General features: G+C 32.7%; 1 protein-coding gene across 1 annotated transcript; it reads left to right on the forward strand.

The window, feature by feature from the left end:
• Positions 1–51: 51 nt before the first annotated feature.
• LOC148630076 (uncharacterized) lies at positions 52–19,336 on the forward strand. Its single transcript, XM_088560674.1, has 3 exons — positions 52–142; positions 9,997–13,924; positions 16,055–19,336. The coding sequence occupies exons 2-3, from the start codon at positions 10,003–10,005 to the stop codon at positions 16,918–16,920; spliced, it is 4,788 nt and encodes a 1,595-aa protein (XP_088416800.1). The 5' UTR covers positions 52–142; positions 9,997–10,002; the 3' UTR covers positions 16,921–19,336.
• Positions 19,337–20,272: the final 936 nt, after the last annotated feature.

A 20,272-nucleotide genomic window follows, 5' to 3' on the forward strand; every position in this document is an offset into this window, starting at 1 on the left:
TTAATTGGTCAATCTATAAATATCCTCTAATCAGAAGTCGCTTTATAAAAACCGATTCCCTATATTGATATTGATGGGTCACAATCACTGTCACAGCATTTTAATTTTGCAATATTTTTAGACACACTAAGTCAAGATAAAGGTAATAATGTGATAATTATATTGCATATACAGTAGTCAGAAAAAACTAAAATTTTAATCACATATGTTCTTTATCTTAACGACAAGTTTAAAACAATGTCACTGTCAGAAGTTTTCTCCCACTGCCGGCACAGGCTTGTCTTAATCTGTTAATTTTCACCATACTATCCTTAGTAACACGGATCGAAAAGGTCATGTCTCAAGTTGGCATTTCAGTTACATTATAATTCATATTCATTCCTTGTAGTCCATTCATCATTGATTCTTCAATCTTTGTCGTTATCGACAGGATAACTCTCGTTTACTTGAGTTCTCTAACGTTTAGGATATTGTCTCCCTTGTAAATCCTCACTTATATTTGTAGGTGGCACTAAAAGATTTAAGGATAGAATGCAACTGAAGGTACAAAAAATAAAGTCTTGATAAAATCAAAATAAAACTGCCGGTCTCCTCATTGTAATTTAACACATCCAATGAAATGACTTCTTGGTGTGTTGATTCTACTTGGAGAAGCGTATCTAAATCTGAATAGGTTTATAGTGATGAAATAGATTTCTTGCAGTATTTTTTCCCTTTGTTCAGTGTATTTCTGGCAATGAAGGAAGAAACGCTCTGTATCCTCTCTTACTCCACAAGTCTGACAATCACTGCTTAAAACGTTCGGGTTAATGTGGTTTTGGTAAGCATTTAATTTAGAATATCCAGACCTCAGTTGATTAATAATGATGAACAAATTTTTGTTTGGTGAGTCCTTTCTTAATTTTATCTTAATGTTGTTATGAAATCTGTAGTAATGTCTGCCTGATTCACCATTTTCTCATCGATGTTGCCATTTCTTCAATACATTGTTCCTTGCTGCTCTTTTGATATCCAGTTTAGTGTTTATATTATCTGCAAATTGTTTTACTTCTGCTTCTTTAGATGCCTATTTGGCTAATGTGTTGGCCATTTCATTACCTTTGATTTCGCATGACCTGGTGTCCAAAATACTATACTGAAATTAGACCTTGTCCACACCTGAACACTCCATAACATCCCAGGACAGGTAGAATGATACAAGATAAAACACCTGTAGTATTGAAATAAAATCATGCTTGAAAATCTATGCCTTTTTTTATCAGTTAGTGTATCTCAATGGCTTACTGATAAATTTTAAGTGTCATTTTGATCTGTTGATTATTTACATGAGTCTTATTATGGCACTTGTTAGTCCCATAGTGGTATCTTTTCAATGTGGATCCTGTAAAAATTGAAAGATCTTAAGGAAACCCTAAATGCTAGATTTTTATCAGAATACTATAGCATCAAGACATATGATTTTTTAGCCCTTTATACTACTATTCCCAATAATCAGTTGAAATCCTGGCTAAAAAACATGGTACATTGTTATTACTCAGAGATTTTGTTCCTTTTTTTAGAAGGAGTCCCAACCCTTTATTTTTGGGAAAAGTTCGTTATATTTTCAACCAATTGAGAAAATATTTTCAATGAAGACTCAAAAATAATTTGTTAATATAGATGGTAACCATATTTAAATCACAGTGACGGAAAATTAATTTGTTTTGCAAAAAATATCGCCACTTCATGCCTCAACTCATATTTAGTAGGTGAAAACTTGTACTGGTCAACAATCTGTAGATGATGAATATACAGGTGAGCTAGACATTTTGACTTCACTTTTTCTAAACAGAAATTAAAAGTTACTGCATAACAGTTTTCACATCGTCTAATAATTTCATTTCAGAAGTACATGTAACTAGCTTACTGATTGGATGAAGAATTTTGTCCATCATCTCATAGACCAAATTTTGTAATGTGACTATGATGTCATTAACCTTTTTAGCTCACCTGGCCGTAGGCCATGTGAGCTATTGCCATCACTTGGCATCTGTTGTCGTTGTCCGTAACAATTTTTCAAAAATCTTCTCCTCTGAAACTACTGGGCGGAATTATTTGAAACTTTGCACAGATGTTCCTTAGGGTATCTTGTACTAAACTTATGTTCAGATTTTTTATCCGTTCAATAACATTGCCGTTGTTACTATAAAATAACATCGGGGTCAGACTGTTGTTTTTTTGCATACATTACATGTATATCAGCAAAACTGTTAGGTTTAGCTGAATTCTGATATAGGTAAGGTGTTCAGCATGATGAGATCTTTCTGTGGTCCAATTTTCTTTTTAATCTTTTAAGCCATGATGGAGTTGTTGACGTTTTTTTGCTATTTATAATGTTATTTCTTTCAAAAATCTTCTTCTCTGACACTACTTGACCAATTGGAACCAAACTTGGTATGAATGTTCCTTGGGGTATCTTGCACAAATTTATGTGTGGATTTTTTATCTGTCAAAAACATGGATGCTGTTACTAAAAATAGAACATAGGGGTCAGACAGTAGTGTTTCCCATATATCTCCAAAACCATTGGGTTTAGCTAAATTTTGACATAGGTTAAAGTATTCAGCATGATGAGAAATATTTGTGGTCAAATTTTCATTTTAATCTGGTAAGCCATGTTGGAGTTATTGCCCTTTTTCAACATTTTTTTGCTATTTTTAATGTTATTTCTTTCAAAAATCTTTTCTGACACTACTTGACCACTTGGAACCAAACTTGGTATGGATGTTTCTGAGTGTATCCTGCACAATTGTTATGTTGTAACGAATCAAAAATTTACTAAAAATAGAACATAGGGGGCAGACAGTTGTTTTTTTGCATATGTCTCCTAAACTGTTTGGTTTGGCCAAATTCTTACGATTGCTGATATGATTCTTATAATAAAGCCTAAGAAGTCTACAGGGATCAAAGTTGTCAGATTACTGCTTGTAAGAGTTATTGCTCTTGAAAGATGAAAAATGACTTTTTTACAGTTTTTAGCCAATATCTTGAAAACTATAATAGGTAGGAAGAAACTTTCGATTGCTGAAATGATCGTTATGATAAGTCCTACCAAAGTCTTTTTGAGTCAAAATTGTTAGACAACTTCTTGTTAAATTTATTGCCATTGAAAGACAAAATTTAACAAGGTGAGCGATTCAGGCTCCTTGGAGCCTCTTGTTTAATGATTTACTCATTGAATTTCGATACTAAAATTAAAAAGAATGGCTGTTATATTTGTTCAGCCTACTTGAAATAACTTCAATGCCTGTGGTGTACACTTGAAAATAACCTGTCATTTCGTAGGTATTTCATCAGATTCACTCAATTTTACAGTAGAATTTTCATTACTTTCACTATTCATCTTTTAAAACAGTGTCCCAATTTTGGGAATACCTTAGACATCATGTTTTGTGAGCTTTTTATGTGTAGTCATTCCAGTTGTAAGATATTTTCACAAAAAGGGGATAAATGGTACAGGGCAAAGAAACTTTATGTGCCGATCTGAACTGAAAACCTCCCAATATAACGACTTGCTGAAAATAGCTTTCCCAAGAAGTAAACAAAGTTTCAGGGCTGATAAATAATGTCTCAAGGAACATTTCACTGGCTTCTTTACCTGGTTTTCTATAAATCATGTCTGACAATTGGGTGGTTTCCTCCCTTAATGGGAAAAATATTTTTCTGCATTTTGGGAAAATTCTCCTGGACAAACATCCCATTTTCGGCTGTAATAAAAGGGTTACAAAATTATCACTGTTATTGCAGAAAGACAGTACACCTAGATACAGATACATAGTACTTGGAAGAGATTCTTCATACTTTGTAAAATACGATTCCAAATCGTCTTCCAAATATAAAAGGAAGATGTCATCAAAATGCTTGTTTTTTTTTAACCACAACATATTTGTCCAGTGTGATGGATGTTTTTTTTTTAAATGGTTGGCATTCCAATGGGAGCAAATTCCTATTCCTTCATTCTTATGACGCTGACTAATTAAAACTGATCTGATCCAAATGAAGATACATGGTTTAGCCAGGTCCTTTTATCTCAGTTTCTGCTATATACAAATGTAGATGACATACATGACATATTATCTTTAAACAATCCTAGTTACGGGGATTTTTAACATCACATCTATCCCTAAGAATTTGAGATTAAGGACACTTTAGACTCCATGACTTAAACCTAATATCTTGACCTTGAAAGGGAAAACTCATGACAAAACTGTACGGCAAATGCTATAACTTCTCATTCCATATTGTCAACTTTCTTTCATACAGGTAATAAAGATTATTGTGCTGTACCTAATGGCCGGCAATATTTTGTCTGCATAAGTCCTCCAAAACTTAAATCACTATCAGTCCACAGTATATTTTGTGTAGAAAAAATCGAAATCAACTTGGTGTAAAACTTCCTGTTCTTGTAGCTTTATTCTAACATAGAGAACCAGTATTTTCATAGTCTAGTCATTTCATACCATGTCAATTTTAGCCAAAACAATTTGGTTTTATAATCTCCCTCTGAAGCCTTCCGAAGGAGGTATATTTGTATACTTAAAGGACAGGCAATATGTCATGGCAGATCAAGTCAATATGAATGGTGTAGCATTTCATTGTTGAAGTAGGACAGTTGGACAATCCTCACTATGTTATGACAAAATAATAGTGTTTGTCTGAAGTCTCATTGTCTATTTAACATTTATTCCCAAGCATTTAATTTTTTTTTTTTTTTTTTTGGTTTGAAATGGTTTTAGGCTATGCCTATGATGTATGAAGCTCAGTGTCGTATTTTTGAGAAAACAGTGCCTCTACACTTGCTCATTCATCTACTTCCACATCGGCAAAATTCTTCACTTCTGTCAGAATATTTTTAGCCATTCATAGTTATGTTGCTACAGCTAAGATTGAAACCATTTCCACAGAAGTTTTATGGTCATGATCCAGTTGCTGGTGGAAACAGAGTTGCCTTAGTTACTTTGTACATGTTATTTTGGTATATTTATGTTCTCTGTCCCTCCTGTCTGATCTTTATCCTTGGATTAAATTTTATTTAGATTTCTGCTCAAATCTTGGTTCCCTTGATTTTACATAATTACTGTGCATTAACATGTCCAGTAAATTTCAGAGATAATTAGGTGTTTACTGTAGGTGTATCTTGGTGGTTTATGTTATAGGTTACAGACCACCAATTCAACCAATGAGCATTTGGAACGTACGCAAAAATAGTCCTACGCAGAAATTACCCCTGTTCCTCATAGTGCTGTGAAAAAAGTTCTCATCTTATTTTAAAAATTTAAACAGTTTCTGAAAGGAAAAACATTTCTGTACATTTTATAGGTGCATTTTGCTTCTTGTGATGTGAAGCCTAATCTCCATAATGATTTTTAAATATACCCCTATCTTGTGAAAACACTGGGATTTCCCATGCTATTTATAGACCCTTCACTTCCGGTGACCAGTACTGCACTGCAAGTCTGCTAACCCCACATGCCATTCTGAGGATTGTGAGCTGACATATGTAGAATCATGCTGATATATAGTCATCTGCAGGTTAAAGTTAAGGTAAAGTCCAGAGAAGCCATTGAATATTGTGAAATTAGCATAGAAGCCTATGGGAAGTGGAATTAGTGGTTTTTAGCCTTAAGCTGAAGCCATGGCAAAATGAAAAGTTTCTTGAAATAGCTTTAAACTACTTGAAGATCTTGTTAACTTTGCCATGAGAGGAATACACTACAAAAATCCTTCAAAATATGCATTTTTTTAAGTTATAGGTCCAAATTATGGAAAATTGGTCTTTTTGGCTGATTTTTATGTCCTATCTTGTAAAAAGTGTAGAAAATTTAGTAAAAATATCAAATATTAAACTTTGAGGGCTATATTTACCTAAATATGGTAGTAATAAGCACTTGAAATCAAGTTTTGTGTAGATTTGAGCAAAAATTAGGTTAGAAATGAGGAAAAACTCACTTTCATTACTGCGGTTAAGGCCATATAAGCATTCCCCTATGGCAACATGGAAAATCCATTATTGAGCACTTTTTTTGCTTTAGGTGCCCTTTACTGGTCATGTTTTAATGTGAAAACACTGTATTTACAAATTTAAAGCCAAATATATCACCTTTTGTGAAAATTTAAAGATTTAGGATGTTTGACATGTGATCAAGAAAAAGGGGGAGGCATGTCAGAAATAAATTTTTAAAAATAGACCAATTTCTCAGAAAATGATTACTTTTAAAACTATTTCTTCATTAATATTGTTAAAAAACAAGTTGTGATTGATATTTTTTATTTGAAAAGTCAGAAAAAGTTCTTTGCAAATATTTAATGCATTTCAGTATGGTAGAATATTTTCACTTTTTTGCTCGCACAACTTGGTTACCCTATATTTAAAAATCAAATATTTAAAAAAGTGCTTGTCACATTTCACTGAAACTTTGCAAATGCATTCAGTATGTGTGTAGGAAGATACCTGTATAGTTATTTATTTTTTCTAAGACAAAAAGTGACGCTTTAGGTTACAGACCACCAATTCAACCAATGAGCATTTGGAACGTACGCAAAAATAGTCCTACACAGAAATTACCCCTGTTCCTCATAGTGCTGTGAAAAAAGTTCTCATCTTATTTTAAAAATTTAAACAGTTTCTGAAAGGAAAAACATTTCTGTACATTTTATAGGTGCATTTTGCTTCTTGTGATGTGAAGCCTAATCTCCATAATGATTTTTAAATATACCCCTATCTTGTGAAAACACTGGGATTTCCCATGCTATTTATAGACCCTTCACTTCCGGTGACCAGTACTGCACTGCAAGTCTGCTAACCCCACATGCCATTCTGAGGATTGTGAGCTGACATATGTAGAATCATGCTGATATATAGTCATCTGCAGGTTAAAGTTAAGGTAAAGTCCAGAGAAGCCATTGAATATTGTGAAATTAGCATAGAAGCCTATGGGAAGTGGAATTAGTGGTTTTTAGCCTATAGGTGTAAAACTCATTGCACAAAATTTTAACATTTTTGTAGAAATTTTATGAATTATTTTTTCATTCTTCTTATCTATATTATTTTTGTTAATTACTAATTAATTAAAGAATTAGACCAGATATTAATATTACAAATGTCACAGATGGCGTCAAGTTACTCTCTTTTAATTATTATTGTTCAATTGCTTAGAGTGACAAATGTTTTTCATCTTTCATTTAATTAATATCTCATAATTAGCTTTTGGCATATTTCAAACAAATGTTAATATTGCTCAAATACATACCAGTCTTGAGCAGTTGTCAGTTTTGGACCATAAATAGACTGAAGAAAGTAAACGAATATAATGATAGGGTAAAATATAGAATAGAGTTAGAAACAGTAACAGTGAAGTTAACTTTAGAACAACAGTACAGAAGGAATATAGTAGAACCTACAGAGTCGTCAAGTTCCAGTCCCTCCGCATCATCCATAACCAGCTATCTGCAAACATTACTGATTCATTAGACTTCAAAGGAACAGATTCCAGTACTCGCTGGATCAGAACTTAACCTTTTGGACTTTATCGAAATTCACTCAGATTTGGATTTAGTGAATTTGGACATTGTTAAAATTGAAAATTAACATTATAGAACCAGAAACTGTGACAATCTTAATAGTTCATTTTATATTTTGGTTACTTTTGGCTATTGTTATTATTAAATTGTTGAAACTTTATTTGTAGTTACTTTGCCACATATCAGTAAAAGAGTCTTAACCTACACACATATCCCGAGCCAAGCATACATAGTTAATTCCCCTAACTTCATGCTCAACTGGCTCTTGGTGACATTTAACTAATCTAAGTACTAACATATTTTTGATTTCTAGCTGGTTTTATCCAAGTTTTTGTTTGGTCATCACACACTTTGTGATAGGTTTTGCCACTTTCATTATAATTTTGCAGTAAGTAGTAGAAGTCATGAATATTTGCTATGTGTAATATTCTTATGACAGTATCTTGCTTAATTTTTTTTCAGAATAGTAGACAATGAAACACACATGAATTTGTTTGTGTCCCTATCGAAGTGACAAGTAGAAGTATATAATGCCTTGTGGAGTCAGTTTTACTTGGTTTTATCAGTAGATTATTGTTTGTAGCTGGGAAACTTCCTTTTTATCTGTATATTGTATATGTGATTCATACAAATTCAGAACATTCATCTCAGCCTGTAGTACATATTGACCTGGAAGAATAAATTTTGACCTCTTTAATTAAATGTTCATACATGTACTAACTTGACATGATCAGCCTAGTATTTTCTTTTAAATGATATTTGTATCTTGAAGAATTGATGTAAAAAACTTAACCAAAACTTACTTGCACATTGTCAGTTTTTGGAAGATAGAAGAAACAGTTCTATCAAACAGTTATAACGTGTGAAAAAGTACATTCTGTGACATATTGGAGAAAAAAAATGAAAGTACGGTTTTCATCATATAATGCAGTGTCACAGGTTGGATGACATTCACCGAGGACTGTTTTTGGTGTTTATTAAAATCAATATTAAAATAAATTCAGAAATACAGAAAATAGCAAGTTTAAGATTGTAAAATAATGGGGAAATTGTACATGTACATGTACAAAAAAATGTATATGAGACAATGATCACATCAATACAATCCTGACAAATAGTCACAAGAAGATAACCTTGCAATCCCACACATTCTTCATACTTTTGATCATCAGTTCTAAGCATCAGATGTCACATTTTGGAGTACCCAGCTTGTGTAGTCTTAAAACTCAAACTTTGTTAACTGTTAAAAGTGTTCTTGTGTTGTCATGGTCTGATGATTTTTATTTGGGGTCATATAATGGTATGGCGCTGTCTCATCTGTGTCATTGTTGTCGTCCTTGTATACTTGGTTTTTGTGTGATAACTTGAATACCATATAAGTGGATATTTTTTGCAGTGATTTAAATTTTTCTTAGAAAGTGAAAATTATATCACCTGAAACATTTATGAAGAAAAATAGAGTTATTCATCTTGGTCTTATTCATTTAACTTTTTGTCTTTCTTAAACATTACATTTCACACAAAAAAAGTCCTCACCCATTTTTTTTTGTAGAAAAACACATAATTTTCCGTAGACGAAAAAAAAACACTTACACAGTGTAAGTTAGTTCTTTTTTATAAAATTTTAGCATGAGGTCCCAAACAACAAAAGGAAGTTTGTTATTGATGTAAGCAGTAATGGCTCTTTACAGTTTTGGAATTAGGGGCTTTAAAGGAGCCTAAACAAGTTTTTTTTAGAGAATTGAATTATTTAACTCCAGGTAAAGCATATGAATGTCTAGGATATTGCTTAACAATATTTTTTACTACTATAATTATACAGAGGTTAATTGGATATTAAGATTTGAACCATTTAGGAATTGGGGACCAAAAAGTAGCAGGAAACAAGTGTATACCTGATGTCTGGACAATGACATGACAGTGAGTCAAAAATCTTTTTCGAATAGTACTTCAAGGAAGTCACGGATTGATTACGAGAGTTGTGACAAGCTGAAAAAGAAATAGAGACCACAAATGGGCCAGAAACAGCATTTTTCTGATTTCTTGATGATAACTTGAGTAAAAGGGAATGAATCTCTTTGAAATTTCAACACAAGATGCTATAAACTAACAGGAAAGTTGGGACAAATTACAGAGGTTGTGACTGGAACATTTAGGAATTAGGGGCCCAAAAAGGGCAATGTTCATTCTGATCAAATTCTTATCCTGTGTCAATGTTTAATTGTAATCAAATTCTAAAGCTGTATAAATGTTGAATGGTAGGTCCATATCCATACTTACCCAACTGTTCAGTATTAGACCTATGCGGTTGTATCCAGCTGATTTCTATTTGTGTAACTTATTGGTACAAAATTCATTTTTTATGAATTTAGAACATGTAGACCAAAATAAGAATTTTTGTCTTATTTTTTAAATGATTATTTACTTCTGTTTCAGTTAAGAATGGATGCTGAGCCTAAAAAGTCAAAATCAACAGATGGGGAAAAGCGTAAACGGAAGAGCACAACCAAGAAGGATGAAAAGAAGGGTAGAGGCAAGCAGAGGAAAAAAGATGATTCAGTTGAAGATAAATCCACTGAGCAACCAACTCAAGAAAAGGAAGGAGGTTCCCCTACTAGACCCTCATCACCTGAAAATTGTTCAATATGTCTAGGTGATTTACAGAACAAATCGTTCACTGACAGCTGCTTCCATATGTTCTGTTTTGTCTGTTTGAGAGAATGGTCTAAGGTCAAGGCTGAGTGTCCTCTCTGTAAGCAGAAGTTCAAGAACATTATTTACAATGTTAAATCTTATGAGAAATATGATAGGTACAATATTGAGGAACAGAACAATCGAAATCAACAATTTGAAGGGGATGAAAGAAGGTTTAGATATAGGACTACATTTACATTTGAGAGGAGATTTACTATTGGCTCAGAGCATGATTACACTCAGCCAATAGCAAGACCTTCAAATAGACCAACTAATGTAACAACACGTTCAAATTGGAGGAGATTTAGAGAACCTGCTACTTCAGACTTCAGGCGGAGGGTTTATCAAAATGGCATGAGGGCTACTGATGTTGCTGATAGGAGACTTCGTGTAAGGGACACAACTCCACAATTCTTTAGTCGTAATCCTGCTCAAATGCATAGACTTGTGCCATGGCTAAATCGAGAACTGAATGCATTGCTCCAAAACCAACCACAGCATGTTGAACTATTAATGGAAATTGTGATGGGGACTATCAAAAGGTATCCAATTGACAGTGAAGAATTTTACCAACATGTATACCCATATATTGGAAGAAATACTCGCCATTTCATGCATGAATTCTCATGCTTTGCAAAATCGCCATATAACATGCCAACATATGATGCACATGTGAATTACCAAGAAAGAAACCATACTGATAACACTATATCAACAGATGATACAGATGATGACTTTGACAATGAGATAATAGATATAGAAGAAGAAAGTGATGAACATAGATCCCCACCCCTCCCAAGAAGAGGAGTACATCCATTTTCTAACCTCACTGGTTGGTCATCACTCTTAAGAGGCTATGATGACTTATTTGACACCAACATAGGTACAAGATCTCTTAGGATGCCATTATCAATGTCCGGTTGGGACTCTCCTACCCCTGGACCTTCCTGGGATGCGGGGGCATTGGACTTTTCTGGAAGTTTGTCTGTTGCTAATGTACCTGTAGAGAGTAACCGAGCTTCTTCTCCTATTGATATTGGTACAAGTTCAGATTCTGATACAGATTCCACTGATTCAGCTGAAAGCACAAATAGTGATATTGTATTTGTAAAAATGGACAAACCATGGCAGGAACGGTCACCAATTATGTTATCTTCAGATGGGTCAGATGTTGAAAGGAATCTATCTTTAGACTTTCAACGTAAACATTACTTTAAAAAGAAAACACATATTAAGAAAAAAAAGCATAAAGAGCACAAGAAACATAATAGGGAAAATTCAAATGAAAGAAAAAAACACAGGAAACACAGGAAACATAAGACATCTGAGAAAACAACTGAAGACAGAGATAGCTGTTCAAAGAGTCAGGATTCCAGTGGCTATCCATCTTCATCATCATCACAGAAGGACCATTATGTAAAATTTAATTCATCAAAGCACAAAGAGAGAAAGAGATCTTCCTCTAAAAGCATTGATAGAGATAGTCATATCATTGAAAAACACCATAAGAAACACAAAAAGCGTAAGAGAGATGAGGAGAAAAAAAGTTATGAATTTAGTGGGAAGTTAAAATCTGTGATAGTAAAACCAACTGCAACTGCAATAACCACTGATATGTCTTCCAGCAAAAGTTCATCTTATTCTCCATCATTAAAGAGCTCTCCCACTTCATCGAGCAAGTCAAGCGGTTCAAAAATTAATGACAGAGGAGACCGACCTTATAAAAAACATTTCTCTGGCCACAAAAGATCTGGAAAATTAAGTGATATTGTTCCCAAACTTATTGGTAATAAATTGATTCAGTTCAGTTCTAACACGCTTAGAAAAGAGGAATCAGCCACAGCAGAATCTCAACAATTAAATAATGAAACAACAACTACAAGTAGTGTAGAGAAAGATAATTCATGTACATCATTTCTAACAGTTGGTGGATCATCTGGTAACTTGGATGTGATTTCTGATAAAGATGATTCAAACCTTGGTGAAAGTTCTTCATATAAAAAGTCTGATACTATTTTAAGCTTGGACAACTCAAGAAGGTGTATGAAGTGCAACTTACTCTACATTCCTGAATTGTTGGACCTTAATGGTATTTGTTTTACTTGTAAACGGAAGCATGCTTGCGAAACAACTACACGAAGCTTCAGTGATGCATTTCGTGACCTACCTTTACCTAGCATACCATTTAATAGTTATATTAACAATCTAAACAGAAGAAATCAATCGACTTCAGGCCTTACTCATATAAACAACAGTAACCTTGCAAACCCAACTAACACTCAGATTGATCTGTCTTCTGATGATTCATCTGTCAATGTTAGTGATTCTGATTCAGATGGGTGCCAAATTATTACCTCAAAAACTGCTTCTCAATCACAGGAAAGTAATTCACTCGGAGTTTCATCAGTGAAAAGAAAAAAATTATATACTCTATCAAGAACAACTTCCAGGGCTCAACCAAGGAGTCACTCACTGTCAAACAATGAAAGGCTAGATAGCATGACTACAAGACCTCAGGTTGATTGTTCTTCTAGGTCTTCATTTTTGACACATATTTCAGCTTTTACATTAGAAGACAGATTAGGTGTTAGTTCATCCTCTATAGAAATCAATTCAAGTCTCAATCCAATTCCTCTTAATGTAGATGACAAGGACCAGGAGTTGAATATTGATGATCAAAATAGTAATACTAGAAGTATGTGGAATATTCAGAAGGAAGGCTTTTTAAACCATACTTCAGTTCAAAGTGCAGGAGCTACTGTTATAGCAAGCCATTATTCTAGAAGCCAACCAAGTTCACCGCTTGTAACTGATTATGGACCTTTGGTTAAATCTACCTTGATACACATTAACCAGAATACGGACGATGTAAATGTGACCTCTTTAACAAATTTTAATGAAGAAGAAGAGGAGGATGTGAATGTGACCTCTCTGTCACCTGTTAATGAGGATGATGATGACATGAATGTGACCTCATCAATATCTATTAATGAGGATGGTAATGTGAATGTGACCTCCCTTACACCAGTCAGTGAAGAGGATGATGTGAATGTAGACTCCCTGACACCACTTAATGAGGATAGTGATGACTTGCATATGACCTCCCTGGCATCTGTTATTGAGGAGGATGTGAATGTCACTTCCCTTTCCTCAGACGAAGGACCATTAATTGACATTGAAATTGAATCTGATGATTGTGAGATAACACATTACACAGAAAAATTTGACTCACCTGACCAACATAATTCAACATTCAACAAAAATTTAGGAGCTGAGGAGGAAGTCACAGTAAATAATCCTCTAGAAAAAGAGGAATTTCCTAAATTATCACAGGATCCATTAAGAATTGATTTCAGCAATCCAGCAACACCTGTTAAAAGTTTAGAATCTGACATAATTCTCGATAGTTTGAAATCTTCTCCGAGTCTAGAACCCTGGTCATTAGATGTCAGTAACCCACCAACTCTTACATCAGATCATTGGCCTGGGTATATGGCTCCTAAACCTACAATGATTAAAACTTCACCACTGGTGTTCAATGAAGATCAGCTAAATAAAGTAGACACAAGTGACAATGTGGCTGATGAAGAAATGACAGACAGATCAACTATGCCAACTCTTAATGAATTGAACACAGATCAAAGAAACTTACACTTGGAAGAAAAAAAGGGTATGTCACACAGTTTTTATGGTTCACTTATTTGATTTTTATGGGAGGGGGTTGCAAGGATCATCATTTGTTTTATTTGAGGGGGTTGCTAGGATCATCATTTCTTTGATTTTTATGGGAGGAGTTGCTAGGATCATCATTTCTTTAATTTTTTGGGGAGGGGATTACTAGGATCATCATTCCTTTGATTTGTATGGGAGGGGGTTGCTAGGATCATCACTTCTTTGATTTTTAGGTTTTTCATTTATCAAAACACCTTATGTTGCTGGCCTATCACTGGAACTTTCCTACTATTTCTGAACACTACACAAAGATATAGTCCAAATGTAATTCCTTTTATATCATTCAATACCTCTTTTATTACCATTAAATTCGTTTCTTGCAGTTATTCAGCTCAATAATATTCTATTATTTCTGCAAATAGAATTGAGATCTGGTCTTCATATCAACTGAAGATTTGAGGGACTCCTTTTTGGCCTTGAAAAGATATTTAGGAAATTTATTTCTTTCACTAATGTGTCAAGAAGTATAAATGTGTTAAGCATGTTCCATTTGACACACTTATCAGTCGAATTGTTCATCCTTTTATTTATAGTTTACCATTAATATACAGGAAGTGAAGAGCAGTGATTTTAACCAAGTAAAATTGGTGGGAAAATTCAAATTGATATAAGTGTGAAGATTTTGGAACTCTTATGTTCATCAAGGAAATGATTTTCTTAAGCTGAAATTGGTTTTATTTTAGTATAATAAATAACCTGTTACTATAGTTTATTAATGTTAATGTAAATTAACTTTTGGAGAGTTTTAAAAAATTTGGAAAAAAGTGAAATGGAACAAAATTTGTACTTGTTTGAGAAGTTGGATCGGAAGTATGGATTAACATACAGTTTACACATATTAGGGAAAAAAATTAGTTCTTGATATTGAATATGAAAAATGCAAGTGTATAATCACAATTTTATTTTACATCATGAAATCTTCGAAATTTTGTTCATGCTACTATTTTCACAAGAATCAAAAACCTCCAGTGCTGACAGCACTTTGATTATGGAAGGGGGTTGCTGAGATCATCACTTGTTTGGTTTTTATTGGAGGGGGTAGCTAGGATCATCATTTCTTTGATTTTTTTAATAAAATGGCCAAAAAAAAGTCTGGTTGTATATTTGTATTGCGCTTTCATCACTGTCTGTCAACACTTGAGTCTTTGGTCAATAACCTGAATATTAGTTGTTTGGTCTTAATAAAATTTAGAACAAGATTGGAATTGATTTTTGGGTTATGCCTCCAAACATTTTAGAATTAGGGTCTGAAAAAAAAAGCCTGGAACAAGCATTTAATAAAATTTAACAACTGGCTTATCTCAGGTTTATATATAAGCTTATATCATGTATGGATCTTAATGAAATTGTATCACAAGATATCTAATCACAAAAAGAGGATTGGTGTAAATTTTAGGACTTGTGACATGAACCATTTTATAGTTGTAAGGGGTTGAAAAGGGTTCAGAATAAAATATTAGTAATGTCCGGTTGTTTAACTTGTTTGAAAGGGTAAATATGGATATTTAAAGATAAAGTGTCATACTACAAAAAGAAGATTTTAATTGATTTAAGGATTATTACCAATTCTGTTTATCAAGCCATTTATAAGCTACAGTAGTACTTGTATCATAAATTACTGTAAGTACATGCATATGGATGGCTATGGCAGTTACATGTATGAAATTATATTACCCCAAAGTTGTGCTAGAATTGATCGTTGGGGATAGTAACCATATGAATGAAGGAATTTTGAACCAAAAACAATGTCTGGTGTAGGGAAATTTTCTTCAACATTGTATGAATCACTATTTTCTTATGTCTGAACACAATTTTGATGTTTTTTTTAACTTCTTTCTTTCTAGTCAAACATTTAATCACAATCAATTACGAGGTGTATTAATGATGTGGATATCTTGTCTTAACTGGTCAGGGCTTGACCTCTACTGTTATATCTCATACACACATTCAGTTTGAATTTTTGAAATTTCTATGGCTGTATGAACACACTATGAACTACATTGTAATATGGCAGTATGGAACAGTTAGTGTGTGATTCTGTTTGTTAATTGTTTGCTTTGTTCTTCAGAAAAAGCCACCTCTGATTCTGATCTTTCTGATTCTGAGGGGAAGTGTGAGGAGACCAGACAACTTCCATCATCTTTAAACAAGAAACTGGAAGGCCTGACAGACTTTTCTAATAATGTTCTTCAGGAGATGAAGAAACACCACAGATTGACATTACACAACATCCTGTCAAGAGCTAAGTCAGATTCTGATGTGGGAACCAAATGTTCTATCACAGATTCCAAGAATTGTGATACTTTGTTGAATGCAACAGTTTCTAGTAATACAAGTGTTACTGACAGATACATTGACAGCTTAATAGTTGATATGGGTGCAAATGGGAATAAGAACTGCTGTGATGAAATTGAATTGGAAAATATGTCTGTCAATTCTTCTAATGGTACTTCATCTTTAACTCTGAGTGATAAAGCCCCTCCCTTTACTGACATTAGTAGCCCAATTTCTGCTTCATCAGACCAACAAAATGATATACATGTTCCTGTTCTACCATCTGAAGAAAGTCTAACAGAACTTGGTTCTTTCATTGACATAGTGAACTCTGTTGAACAAAACTGTGATATAGCAATGAATTCTGAATCCAGTCAGGTGGATAATTTAGTTGATAACTGTATTACAGAGTCTGGTTCTGATAGAAGAAGATTTGGTGACAGGATTACTTCAATAGATGATCAACCAATGTTATCTGATGGTCAACCAAATAATGAAACTTCTAATTACTTCAGTGATTCTGATCATAATTCACATGATGAAACCATTGATACTAGTGTTCATAATGAGTCTTTATATGAATATAGGGTTGACATATTGCACTCAAATGAAGAATTGACAAATATTTTTGAAAATGATGACTGTTTTAACAGTAACTGATTATTGTTCATTAGTGCTGGTTTATTACATGTATGTATAGTTTTAAAAATATAAAATGTTGATTACAATAAAATCTAGTAGGAGGACAACGTACCTAGTGTTGCTTTCTTTATCAAGTGTTATATGTACATTAGTTTGAATGTGTATTATTTTTATATCAGTCTTTGTTTTATTGTTTGAAATCTGTTGTTTGCACATCTGATTTTATTTCTGCTCTTTCAGTTTTGCCATAAAGATTGATCAAGAAACCATGCATGTTTATTTTAATTCATGTTATCTACATATTAAAGTTAACCTCTTCTTTCTTTTTAATGATTTTTTTATAATGCTGCAAAAATTTGTAATTCATTTATACTGCAATGTCATTGTAGACATTTTGTTTCCTGGAAAACTGAGGTATATGAATCCTGTATGAAATTGTACAGCACCACAAATTCCATTCCACAAAAGGAAGGTTGGAATTGATTTTAGGGCCTATTGGCTAAAGACGAGACTTTTCTGATACTTAGTTCGATTATTTAAATGCTTATTACTAGACATATTTGAGTGGGATTTGATTTATAACTTAATCGTAATCTTAAAGAGTTATTTCATTTAATATACTAAACCTTAAAAAAGTATTTTGAATTTTTGCCACATTTTTAAATTGGTCCACAATGAAGTATCAAAATCTCTGGTTTCAGCAAAAATTGAAATAGGTTTCTGTTTATGTTTCTGCAGTTTTAGATTTTGCATTTTTGACCCTTTCACAAATGGGTACACCAGATGGCCCAAAGTTTTGATTTTAACAAAATATTGAATTCTTGTTCATCAATATACAAAATCTAAATATTTTATTGTATTTAGACTTAATTGATAGATGTATCACCAAGACTATACTTTATATTTGATATGTTCATGCTGTATGTTATTTAGTGTCATATTGCCATATATTGACACTAACCCAATTGTGTAATCATTAAATATCACATCTTACAAATTTTGGAATTATCTCCCTTTGTGTATAATTCTTAGTTTTTATATACTGGCAATACTAAAAGTAAATGTTTGATTATATTTGGATTATTACTGGTATTTTCCTTGATGTGATGTCATATATGTTGCCACTGATTACATTTCAAAAAATGTGTCACCACACCTACTACAACAGTGTTTTAATATGTTACACTATCATTTTACAGGTTGTATGTAGCATTTATATTAATGAATTATTGACCAAAAAAGATCTGTCCAACTTTGAATGGTTTTGATATGTGTTATATTGAATCTTTATGTAATATTCTTTGATAAAGTTATGTTTGTCTAAAACAAGTAATATTTGGTGTTTACAATGATGTGAATGGAATATGATATGACTCACTACTATTCTAGTATAATTAATCAGAACTCTGTGTGCTACATGTAGTATATACTCTGGTATACATATAGAAGGTATAAACATGGACCTGTTTATAAAGAGATTTTACATACTAGTATTGGAACAGCGATTTAAAAGTACATTACATAAATTTGGTGTGAATCGTAATCCCATTTTATTCTGTGGCTAGAGACAGGATTTAACTAAAAACTAGTCTTGTAATAAAGTATAGTTAGACTTTAAAATCCCCACGGATCACTGGTGACATAGATACAAAACTCTTTATTTGCAATCTGAACTTTGTATATTATTTAATTTTTTCACTATTTATATTTAAAAATAGATATTAGTGTCATATCTAGTATTGTTCATTATCATGCAGATCAATGTGGTGAAAATAAACATGCTAGAATTTACAGTTCTTGGCAAGTCTCGAACCATGCTGCAAGATTTCAAAATCAATTATTTGTTTAATGCCACAGTTACTTCTCTCTCCTTAATGGAGTCTATAGTATGAATTATTTTTTTTATTGTTGTTTTTACAGCTTTATTCTCTTTGATGCTCAAAGGGTGCTACATATGTATTGAAATTATTTAGATTTATCAAAAAAACTTGTATCAAATTGACTTCTGCTCTTATAGACATTTAGAATACTGATTGTATGCTGGTGTTCAGTATATACTTTTTTTCTTATTCAAGACATTAGACTCAGGTACTGGTGTAGATTTAATTTAATCGGTGCAGAATGAATCTTTTTGTCATTATAATTTGTTATACTTAATTGAGTATAATATGTTTTAAGCAGAAAGTTGAAATCCATTTATGCATCATTCTGAATGCAGAATTTAAGAGGTACCAATTACTAGAAATATAATGTAACTGATGAATGGAATAATGAGTGTAATTAGATAATTTATTTTCTTTAATTGTAAATTAATGATTTAATATATTTACAGAACTGTGCTTATTTGTTATTAAAAATTAAATTAGATACATGCATGTATACATGTGATATGCACCTGTTTAAAACCTCCATAATAAATTAAACAGTATGCCTAGCTTTATAAATAAAGTCAATCATCTCTTAACACATATCATATATTACACAAGAACAATATATGTATGCTGTGGTTATTGGTTCTGTAATTATAAAATTGGTATTTTCTGACATGGTCCCCCCCTATGATTTATTGTCAATATATCAGAGACCACACCTGAAGCTATTTCTACTTGGAAAGTTGTTGACCATTGACATTTGATTTCTAGACAATCTGATAAATGTATAAATCGCCTTGAAAATGTGCCACAAGGTCTTTGGCATCGGGTCCGAATGTTAACAAGGTGTTTTACTTGTACTACCGGACAATTTTTGATGTGTTTACATACGCCATGGTAGACAAAAATACAAATCGTTTGCCGGAACATGCTAATAATGCATAAGTTCACATTTGGATATCAAATAAATCTTGCCATAAGTAAAACAAATTAATATTATTTATTACACACGCAGTATATAACATATTTTTGAATAATATATTTTACAGAATTACAAACTTTTCATAAAATTACTCCCCATTTCAAACAAGTCAGCTGAAAATGGTCAAGCATTTTCTTCTTTCCAGACAACAACTGGAGTATATTAATTTCTCTGTAACTGTTGAAGTTTCCATAACACAAAAGAATAACTGGGATTACTATTGTATTGTTCTACTGATTGAGGAAGAAGTGGTAAAAATAATTTTCCTCAATTTCTAGATCAGGTTTATTATTCATATGATAAGCCGGATATTACAGAGTAATGAGAATTTTTATTTCGGCCATTGTTTTGAATTGGTCTTGCATTGTTCCAAACGGCCCAAGAATTTAACAATGATTGAATTCATCAAAATATTAGTTCTTTGGGTTCTTCGATATGCTTTATCTAACCGTACATTTAGATTTTGGTCTCGTATTCTGTAGTCCCAAACTGAACTTTGTTTAACTTCAACAAAAAT

Source organism: Perna viridis, chromosome 1, assembly GCF_037379345.1.
Source record: "Perna viridis isolate PV_CMFRI_1.1 ecotype Kerala chromosome 1, ASM3737934v1, whole genome shotgun sequence".
Classification (NCBI taxonomy): domain Eukaryota; kingdom Metazoa; phylum Mollusca; class Bivalvia; order Mytilida; family Mytilidae; genus Perna; species Perna viridis.

Bases quoted from the DNA above. Each gene is read 5' to 3' on its own strand.
- LOC148630076 (XM_088560674.1), top strand. From the start codon at position 10,003: ATGGATGCTGAGCCTAAAAAGTCAAAATCAACAGATGGGGAAAAGCGT. The intron at 13,925-16,054 runs GTATGTCACACA...TTTGTTCTTCAG, and splicing joins ACACTTGGAAGAAAAAAAGG to AAAAAGCCACCTCTGATTCT.